At 44.5% G+C, this 10,390-nt stretch overlaps 1 protein-coding gene across 4 annotated transcripts in view; it reads left to right on the forward strand.

Annotated features, from left to right (window-relative positions):
- golga2 (golgin A2) overlaps nucleotides 1-10,390 on the forward strand; it is a 40,063-nt gene that overhangs the window by 13,953 nt on the left and 15,720 nt on the right. For 3 of the 4 annotated variants that reach the window (XM_063210256.1, XM_063210254.1, XM_063210257.1), the window contains 7 exons: nucleotides 311-374; nucleotides 938-1,000; nucleotides 4,147-4,227; nucleotides 5,684-5,722; nucleotides 5,907-5,969; nucleotides 6,599-6,799; nucleotides 9,969-10,027. In XM_063210256.1, the coding sequence (XP_063066326.1) occupies nucleotides 311-374; nucleotides 938-1,000; nucleotides 4,147-4,227; nucleotides 5,684-5,722; nucleotides 5,907-5,969; nucleotides 6,599-6,799; nucleotides 9,969-10,027 (570 nt within the window). The remainder of the gene's footprint in view (nucleotides 1-310; nucleotides 375-937; nucleotides 1,001-4,146; nucleotides 4,228-5,683; nucleotides 5,723-5,906; nucleotides 5,970-6,598; nucleotides 6,800-9,968; nucleotides 10,028-10,390) is intronic. The other variant, XM_063210255.1, reaches the window with a different exon arrangement.

Below are 10,390 nucleotides of genomic sequence, written 5' to 3' on the forward strand. Positions count from 1 at the left end.
ATGTATTTAGGTAGGTTATTTTGACATAGTTCTTTCAATGTCAGTCTTTTGGCTTTTTTACTCTTCTATAAGTCAACCCTTTTGCTAATGATGTGTGATATGCTTCACGTTATGAGCCCAAGCTGTGGCAATTTAACAATTTCACATCTAGTCCTGAAGAATTGTTGTTGTCTCTTTGTACTCCTAATAGTTCTACTAGTTATTCTGCTACTACTACAGTAGTTGGTCCTAAAGTGTGTTCAGTTCCTCAGCATGTCTTCATTTGGTTAAGTGTGTCTGAGTATGTGTGTGTGTGATATCTTTGTTTCAGGCCTTTGTCGTCTACAGAAAGCCTCAGGCAGCTGTCCCAACAGCTCAATGGCCTGCTCTCTGAGGTGAGCTCCTGCACGCACGCACGCACGCACACACACACACACACACACACACCATACATCTTCTAAAAACTGCTGAAGTGCAATGCCCGATTGTAGGACTGTAAACAGTGCCTACACAGACGGCACAATCACAAAGAGATAATGCAGTCATAACACACTTCTGCACTGTACTGTATACACATCATAAAAAGTGACAATCCCAAACACTAGTCATATGGATCAGTGGCATTTGGTAAACTGGACGTTACAATATACGGTCCACTTCTGACTGTCATAAGAATTGAACACTGGGTTATATGATGCAGCTTTATTCATCTTTAATGGGGCTTGAACTTCATGGATATTATTCTAACATCCCATGGCCTTAGAAGAGAAAATGTATCTGCAGTTATTCTGAGTAGTGAAGCTGTGATGTCTCTGCAGTTGGTACATTACTCTGTGGAATCTCCACAATTGAGTTGTGTTTGATGAAGTACAGGAGGTGCCTCGTTGCGCCTTCCTCGCCGTGTTGGTTAATACGCTAACCTGCCGTGTCCCGTGCTTTCTGTTTGGATGATCTCCAGTCATCCACAACATACGTCAATGGAGACAGCGCTCCCTCGCCAGTCAACGAGAAAGAGCTAGAGGTAAGACTCTCTCTGTCTCTCTGTCTCTCTCTGTCTCTCTGTCTCTCTGTCTCTTTGCCTCTCTCTCTCTCTCTCTCTCTCTCTCTCTCTCTCTCTCTCTCTCTCTCTCTCTCTCTCTCTCTCTCTCTCTCTCTCTCTCTCTCTCTCTCTCTCTCATATAATAATTACTCACACACACCGTCTCTCTCTCTCACACACATACACATACACACACATGTACACACCCTCTCTGAATCGCTGCGAGATGAACAGCTGTTGTGTAAATGCCTAGAGACACATTGCGAAGATTAATGGAGGGCCTTTTCTAAGACTGCTCGAGATAGCCCAAGTGCCTCGACTCTACAACAGACTGTTTTTTTGTGCCACAGAACAGCTTCCCAGGAAGTGCTCAGGAGACCCAGACCCTGTACCCACAATCCCATACTCTTGTTTACAAACACGCCTCGTGGGCTCAGATCAAAAGCTCTGTATCTAGAGTGACTTATGTTAACTAATGGAGATGGCATCGTCTCTGATTGCATTGGAATTAACACGTTCCCCACTGCCACAGCATCTCCTCATCTTCTCCAGCACCCGTTACTTTTAATGAACATTGCAATTAGAGAAGAGTATAATACAGATACTTCATTATCAGAGTAAGATAGTAAGGTTTCTCAAGGCACAGACGGATCATATGGACTATAAACTAACGCATTTAGTTTGTTGGAAAGGCTTTTTGAAGACTTAATTACAGCTCACAAAATCTTTCCAAAGGGTTGGTCCCCCCCTTTCCACATCTATACTTTATAATTATATTTATAAGAAGATGCCGTCATGTTTTATTTCTATTAATAAGGGACACGGTGTAAGGGAGGCACAGTAAAACTGCGTGTGAGATTTCTGTGCCCCTCGTACTTCTCAATAGGCATCTGTTGTGGGCCAGTTTGTGTTTTGGCAGTGTGTGTGCGCGAATGGACTCCCGCGTGCATGCGTGCATGTTTTCAGGGGAGACGAGGGAGAGCGTATGTGGTTAAAGGTGGCCAAGGTTGCATAGAGTTTATTCTGCTCTTCCTCCCCTCGCAGTTACACACACTCACTCACACACACTCACACACACTCTCTCTCTCTCTCTCTCTCTCTCTCTCTCTCTCTCTCTCTCTCTCTCTCTCTCTCTCTCTCTCCCTCCCTCTCCCTCTCATACAATCATTCCATTCTGCTTGCTCTCCTTCCTGTTGGAATGTTTTTGGCAGAAGCGGCAGCCGCTCATATGATCCACACACACTCACACTCACACACACACACACTGTCCACCTGAGCATGTCCACGTAGTCCCTCTGGGTAATAAATTAATGTTTCAACTGGTATGCCTTTCTTCTGTATGTTTATTTCTTATGGTGCATTGTATGCAATGTCAGACAAATGTGTTGGGAAGTATTCGTGGCGAATCGTGATTTCTAGCTCATAATGTTTAATGCATCAACATATGAGTCTGACGTATTTTCATGGTTTGTTTCATCTCCATTAAGTCTTAAAATGTATGGAGAATTTGCATTTTTTTCAAGATTTGAAAATTCAGATTTTTTGTATTGGTTAAAAAAAGAGCAAGCAGTCTGATTTGTAGTAAAGATGTTGTAATGAGACTCCTGAGGAGACGGTAGTTGTAATGATGGTTAGACGGTGGTAGTCGTGCTCGCTCTGTGCAGGCAGGAACTAGCCTGCTCCTGGACAGTCGTGGTGGTGGGTATTTTGAGAGGCGTGGAGTGGATCATATATAGCTGACATCACATCATCACAAACTGGAAACTGAACCCTCCTGTCACGTACCCGCTACCCGACGTGGCCCCCCATCAACCAGTCTGTCCAGCCCGTCTAAACATCCTGTCTTCCTGCACCAACACCCCCGCCCCCCCCCAATACCCTCTTCTCAAAACGCAAACAGACAGAGGGTTCATTTCAAACTAGTAGCTCCTGCCCTCTCCTTTTGCTTATAGCCTCGTTCTTTGCTGATGCTCCACCTCAATGGAGAAAACAATAACGTTTTCCCCGCTGTCAGCCTAGCCAGAGCAACTTTTGTGGGGCTTTTTCCCCATTCAACCTTCAGAAAGCAAATGAGAAAATGACCTTTTGACTTGTGCTTTTGTGAGATATTGAATACAACTTCTATCATGAATGGTGTCTTGCCCTGCCTCGCTCACTGGGGCACAAGCAAAAGAAAGAATGGGCCTGGGAGGTACCAGATAGAGTTGGAGCTGGACCCAAACACGCACTGAAATCACTCAGCCTTCGTCTACAGCTGTTGCCATAACAAGAAATGCATTCAAGATTTAAAAAAACCCGCAAAAATGGTTTTCATCTAGTATTTGTCTTGCTAGTTATGATTTTTTTTGTTATGTCATTCAATATATTGATAATTTTCATTTTTTGTTCCCCCCCTTTTTGTCCTTTTGTCCTTTTCCTTATCTCTCTGTTTATTCACTTCTCCCACCTTCTGCCAAGCCTCACTCTCTTTCCTTTATTTCTCTCTGTTCATTTCTTACTTATACTTCCATACCACTCGTGTTATCTTCCATCATGTCTGTTCTTCCTCTCTCTCTTCTTGGTTTTGTGCTGTCTTCCTGTCTATCTTGCTAACTACTTGGCTCACTCATCTCTCCCCTGCTCTCTCTCTCTTTTCATCTCTCTTCCTCCCCCCCCCCCCCCTCAACACACACACATACACATCTACCTCTCTGTTTTATCTCTCTCTTACCCTCCATCTCTGTTCATATCTCTTCTCATCGCACCCCACTCATCACTACTCTGCCACCACACTGTGTTGTTATGCTCCCTTTCTGTCTCACTCGTTCTATCTCACCTTACCCCTCCCTCTCTCTCTTCCTCCTTTCATCTCACCTCATCTCTCTCTCTCTCTCTCCATCCCTCCATCCCTCCATACCCTCTCTCTTTCTCTTCCGTTTTCTCTCTTGATATCTTTTTTCCCTGTCCCTCTCCACCCCACACCCTCCACATTCTCTCTTTCTCTCTCTCCTTGAATACTCCTTCTCCATTTCTCTCTATCTCTATCTCTCCCCCTCTCTCTTTCTGTCTCTCTCTCCCCCCTCTCTCTTCCCATGCTCCTCTCCTCCTCCCTCTCCCTCTCTCCCCCTGTCTGCATGTCTGCACGTCAGGCTAGGAACCAGGAGCTGGTCGCTGCCCTGGACTCCAGCAAGCTAACAAACTCTCAGCTCAGTACTCAGCTGCAGCAGCTGGTAAGAGTGTGTGTCCGTACGCTCCCAGTACCGCTGCCGGCAGAGACATACACACACACACACACACACACACACACACACACACACACACACACACACACACACACACACACACACACACACACACACACACACACACACACACACACACACACACACACACACACACACACACACACACACACACACACACACATATGCACACTGGCAGTACACACAAGAACATGTGCTTGCTTGTGCATGCTTTTTTTAGAGCGTGCATGCACACAGACAGATTTGCACATGTACATGAGATATGCAGGGGTTGGACAAAATAATGCAAACGCCTGTCATTTTAGAGTGGGAAGCTTCCTCTTGCGTCCACAGTTAATCCTGTTGGATGTGGTTTATCCTTCTTGGTGGTATGCAGACATTACCTTGGATACCGTGGCTCTTGATACATCACAAAGACTTGCTGTCTCGGTTAAAGATGCAACAGTTACACCCGCACCAAGAATTTCTCCTTTTTTAACTCTGATAGGTCACCCATAATGTTGTGTGCATTGCACATTTTTTTTAGCAAAACTGTGGTCTTACCCTGCTAATTGAATCTTCACACTTCACCTTACTTGTGCAATTAGTGCATATTGGCCAACAGGCTGGTCCACTTGAGCCATGAAACTTTCCACTCTAAAATGACAGGTGTTTCCATTATTTTTTCCAACCCCTGTAAATGTATGCATCCACACACTCTTCCAGACTTCCATATTAAAATGCACACACATACACAGCACTTGTAGACCTGTATACAAACAAGCAAGTACGCACACACAAACGCACACGCGCACACGCACACGCACACACACAATGACCTGGCCTGCATGTTGGCAAATTTAACTTGTTGCTGCTGATCCCCATAGCTCTTGACCTGTCTGTCTGACAGTCATCATTCACCCCCCCTGTCACATGCACTTCAATATGATTTGTCCCATCCATTTCATTTCAATGATTATTATTTAAATCTTCATCTGAGTTTTGCATTTGTTTGCAGCTGAAGTGAAATTGGTAGTTAGACAAATTGGCATGATGTAAACTGCATGGCCTCTTCCTCAAAGGGCTGTGGGGCCCTGTCCAGCTCAGCGAGTTTGCTAGCCGCTAATAGGTCAACCTTCAGTGAATGGCTGTACGGAATGGCTGAGTTTTATGACCGGTTAGCTGCTAACCAACAGCGCAATGTGCTCTGGTCTCAGATCTACAGTAGTTAGCTAATGGTGTGTGTGTCAAGCTGTTTGTGGGTGAGGGTAATGTCTGTGGCTGTCCAAATATTATGCTGTTTGTAATAATATCTTGACTTGTGTGTATTTCCCTGTCGAATATACTCTAACTGCTGGTGATGCATTACCATCTCTGTGTGTTATTTGAACTAGCTGTGGAAGTTAACGGCTCTTGGCCTTGCTCTCTCTCTAATCCGTTTCAGACACAGCAATCCCAAGAGCTCAGTGACACACTTCAGAAGGTAACATCTTTTCAGTTTTGCATTTTCAAACATTAATTCTTGAAACATCTTCTCTTAAATTCAGTTTGCCACAACTGCACATCTTTAATTTCGTTGACTGGGTTTTGTAATTCGCTATGCAGTTGCAGTAGAAGTACTGGGTGAAGAATGGACAGTATTGAAATCGATGTCTTTCCTTCCTCAGGAGCGCAAAGACTTTGAGCAGAAGTTTGTGAAGGAGCAGGGAGCTATGAGGGAGCAACTGCAGGTAAGCTCAACCTCATATTCCTCCTGCCAGCTGTGCTTAATTGTGCGTGTGTGTGTGAGTGTGCACGTGTGTGTTGTCACAGGCAAAATGTACCTGAGGAAGATCTGATGATTTGAAATGTTTTAAGATCATCTGCACCGTCTGTGGGACATGGCAACCTCACTTTGCGTAATCACATCCAACGCAACTGTCCATCTGCCGAGATGTGCAAAAGCATTCTTTGCCACAGGTGCACAACCAGACCATTGGCATCCAGGACTCCGTTTCTCAAAAGTGTCGTTGCTAACTAAGTTAGCAGCATACTTGGTTGCAATGCAATTTCCCATTGGAAACCTACTAAGTAGCTAACTGGTTAGCAACGAAGCTGTTGAGAAACGCACCCCTGCTGTTGCCAAACACAGATTATTTGCGTCTAGCATTGGCCAGCAGGGCGAGAGATGGCCATCTCTGATTGCTCTTGTTTTAACTGTTTGCCACTGGCATCCTGGTGTCGAAGAAGACACACCCCACATGTAGCATCATCTAGCATTTTTTATGCAGTGTCCTTTCTGTCCACATGTCTGTCGCTGTGTGCGATTGAGCATGCCTGTTGTTCATACTATGTGTTTCTTTGGTTGTGTTTGCCACAGGTGCACATCCAGACCATTGGCATCCTGGTGTCTGAGAAGACGGAGCTGCAGACGGCCCTGTCCTACACGCAGCAGGCGGCGCGGCAGAAGACGGCCGAGGCAGACGAGCTCAACAACAGGCTGCAGGCTAGCAAGCAGAGGGTCTCGGAGCTGGAGAGAACACTATCCACCGTCTCCACGCAGCAGAAGCAGCATGACAAGGTACACACACACACACACACACACACACACACACACACACACACACACACACACACACACACACACACACACAGAAAGCAGAGTGTTGGAGCTGGAGAGAACACTGTCCGCCGTCTCCACGCAGCAGAAGCAGCATGACAAGGTACACACACACACACACACACACACACACACACACACACACACACACACACACACACACACACACACACACACACACACACACACACAGAAAGCAGAGTGTTGGAGCTGGAGAGAACACTGTCCGCCGTCTCCACACAACAGACGCAACACGATGAGGTACACACACACACACACACACACACACACACACACACACACACACACACACACACACACACACAGAAAGCAGAGTGTTGGAGCTGGAGAGAACACTGTCTGCCGTCTCCACGCAGCAGAAGCAGCATGACAAGGTACACATACACACACACACACACGTGCACGCTAGGGTGCATCAGATGCCCCCTATGAAAAGATATTGCCTTGGCCCTATAGTAAAAATGTTCTACACCCAGTAAAAACACACTGTGTAAAATATTTTGAAATTTGGATATAGTCTACCGGGGCCACCAGCCCCATGAAAATAGAAAATAATGGTGATAGTCAGAATCTAGGAATAGAAATGGACATTTTGCTGCATAAAGCTACCCAATGAAAAACATATTGTCTCAGCCCTGTGATAAAAATGTTCTATGCACAGTAAAATCACTCTGTGTAAAATATGTTGAAATTTAGATGAATTCTACCGGGTCCACCAGGCCCATGAAAATACAAAATAATGGTGATAGTGATGGGCAACCTGGATTCCAAAGCTGAAGTCCAGTGCCACATATGTCAAATGACATACCTAGTTTTACCTTTCCAGTTAGGGCAATTGGACAGGTAAAACCAGGTAATTTGAAATCTGTGGCACTGGATTGTAGCTTTTGAATCTTGGTTTGCCATTATCTTAAAACAGAGGTGGACAAACCGCGTGACACATTTGCCCCAGCCAATATAATGAACCAGCTGAGCCTAATTACCACTTAAGCCAGGTTGATGAGGTAATTAGTGAGATCACCTGTATTGGGAGCACAAACAGAAGGAATATCTAAGCAGGTTGTGTATTCAGTCGATCCACTTACACAGACTTCAGTCTCAGGACAGACTGATGGTCAAACTGCTATATTTAGGCAAATTTGCTCTTTTGCAACACAATATCAATTCCTTGCTGCCTTGGACCACTGCTAGTATCAAGCAAGAGATTGCAAAGCTGCATGACTGTTATATTTGTGTGTTTCACCTGTGTGGGCCTACAATTCATGGAGGAACATCTGTACCAAAGCTGTGAATGTTCCTTGGAATGCCTAGGCTACAAAGCAGTTAATACAACTGTATTGAAGAGTGCCATTACTTTTTTATCCCATCGCCTGTGGTAGTAATTCACTTTACTGCATCAGATGAGTACCATAACTTACCTGAGAGGCCCTTGGCAATGGACTCTGGACCTGGTGATACCCATGACATCCCTAGAAGCCACTTAAGTACAGGTTTTGGGAAGCCACTCTTTCCAACATCACATACAGTTGTATTGTATGTACTCTATTGAACTACTGCAGGGATTTCTTAAAAAAAACACAAGTCATTCCAAGGAGCATTCACAGCTTTAGTACAGATGCTCCACCAGGTATTAACAGCTGCCTGTACAATCCTGTAGGCCCACAGGTGAAGCACACAAAAGTCATACAACTTCGCAATCTCTTGCTTGATACTGGCAGTGGGTCAGCTGGTTCATTATATTGGCTATATTTGGAATATGTGGCACTGGACTTTGGAATCCAGGTTGCCCATCACTATCACCATTGTTTTGTATTTTCATGGGCCTGGTGGACCCAGTAGAATTAATCTAAATTTCAACACATTTTCCACAGAGTGATTTTACTGTGCATAGAACTTTTTTTTATCACACAGCTGAGGCAATATGTTTTTATAGGGTAGCTTTATGCAGCAAAATGTCAATTTCTATTCAGGGTTGGACTGGGTGATAAATAGGGCCCGGGCACTTTTGGATTTAAGGAGATTATTAGTGCCGGAGAACTGACTCACTGGTGGGCCCCGCACCCTCATGGGCCCCTATTTTCAGTAATGTAAAAAATAAAAAAATGGGGGCCCACGAGGGTGCGGGGCTCACTGGGAAATGCCCGCCATGCCAGATGGCCAGTCCATCCCTGTTTCTATCCAAGATTTTGACTATCACCATTATTTTCTATGTTCATGGGGCTGGTGGCCCCGGTAGACTTCATCCAAATTTCAAAATATTTTACACAGAGTGATTTTACTGTGCATAGAACATTTTTATCACAGAGCTGAGACAATATGTTTTTTATTGGGTAGCTTTATGCAGCAAAATGTCCATTTCTATTCCAAGATTCTGACTATCACCACTATTTTCCATTTTCATGGGGCTGGTGGCCCCGGTAGACTTCATCCAAATTTCAAAATATTTTACACAGTGTGTTTTTACTGGGTGTAGAACATTTTTACTATAGGGCCAAGGCGATATCTTTTCATAGGGGGCAACTGATGCACCCTAACACACGCACACACACAAGGCAAGGCAAGGCAAGTTTATTTATATAGCGCATTTCATACACAGGTGCAACTCAATGTGCTTCACAAAGTTAACAAATGTAAATGAAAGGAAACAGGGAAGAAAGAAGGAAATGAATTAGAGTCAAAAAGCATTTAAAAACATTAAGATAAAACATAAGGTAAAAATAATAATAAAATAAAATAAAATAAAACAAATTAAATAAAAAATAAAAATAATAAGAATAAGTAATTTAAGCTAGGGGAAAGCATCTGAGAACAGCTTTGTCTTGAGTCTAGATTTAAAGCTATCAATAGTGGGTGCATTTTTTATGTCATCACACACACACACACACACACACACACACAGCTCATGCACGCACGCTTGCAGGTACTACAAATAATCAGATAGCTTTGAACACACACACACACTCACGCAACGGATAAATGATGTATTGCTTGACCTATAAATTATTTATCCTTTCAGTGGGTCAGTACACATAGCACTTGGTTGGACCTTCATAGTGTGTTTGCGTGTGAGCATTTCATTCTAAGCTCTGAGTTTGCATCTCTCTTGCAGCATAACAAAGAGCTGGAGAAGGAGAGGGACAGTCTACGGCTGGAGGTCTTCAGGCTAAAGTAAGTGTGTGTGTCCCTGTGTGTCTGTGTGAGGGAGGTGGAGAATGATGGAGGGAGAGGGGGCAAAAGCGAGCACTGGCAGAGGATGGCATAGCTGTCATGTCTGGGTGAAATTTTCCATTTTCTCCCCGTTCTCCTCATTCTTGTTTTCTTTTCCATCCATGTCTCTCTCTCTTGCTCTCACTTGCTCTCTCATACCATCACACTCCCTCCCTCCCTCCCCTTCCTTTTCATCTGTAGTCATCCTGGTGAGGTAACAGAGCTGTGTGCGCGCACACACACCCGCAAACACACATACACATGTTTTTGTGTGTGTGCGTGTTTATTGAGTTTAACAGGGGTTGGGGCCGGGGGTTGGAGGGA

Source organism: Engraulis encrasicolus, chromosome 11 (assembly GCF_034702125.1).
Source record: "Engraulis encrasicolus isolate BLACKSEA-1 chromosome 11, IST_EnEncr_1.0, whole genome shotgun sequence".
NCBI classification, from domain to species: domain Eukaryota; kingdom Metazoa; phylum Chordata; class Actinopteri; order Clupeiformes; family Engraulidae; genus Engraulis; species Engraulis encrasicolus.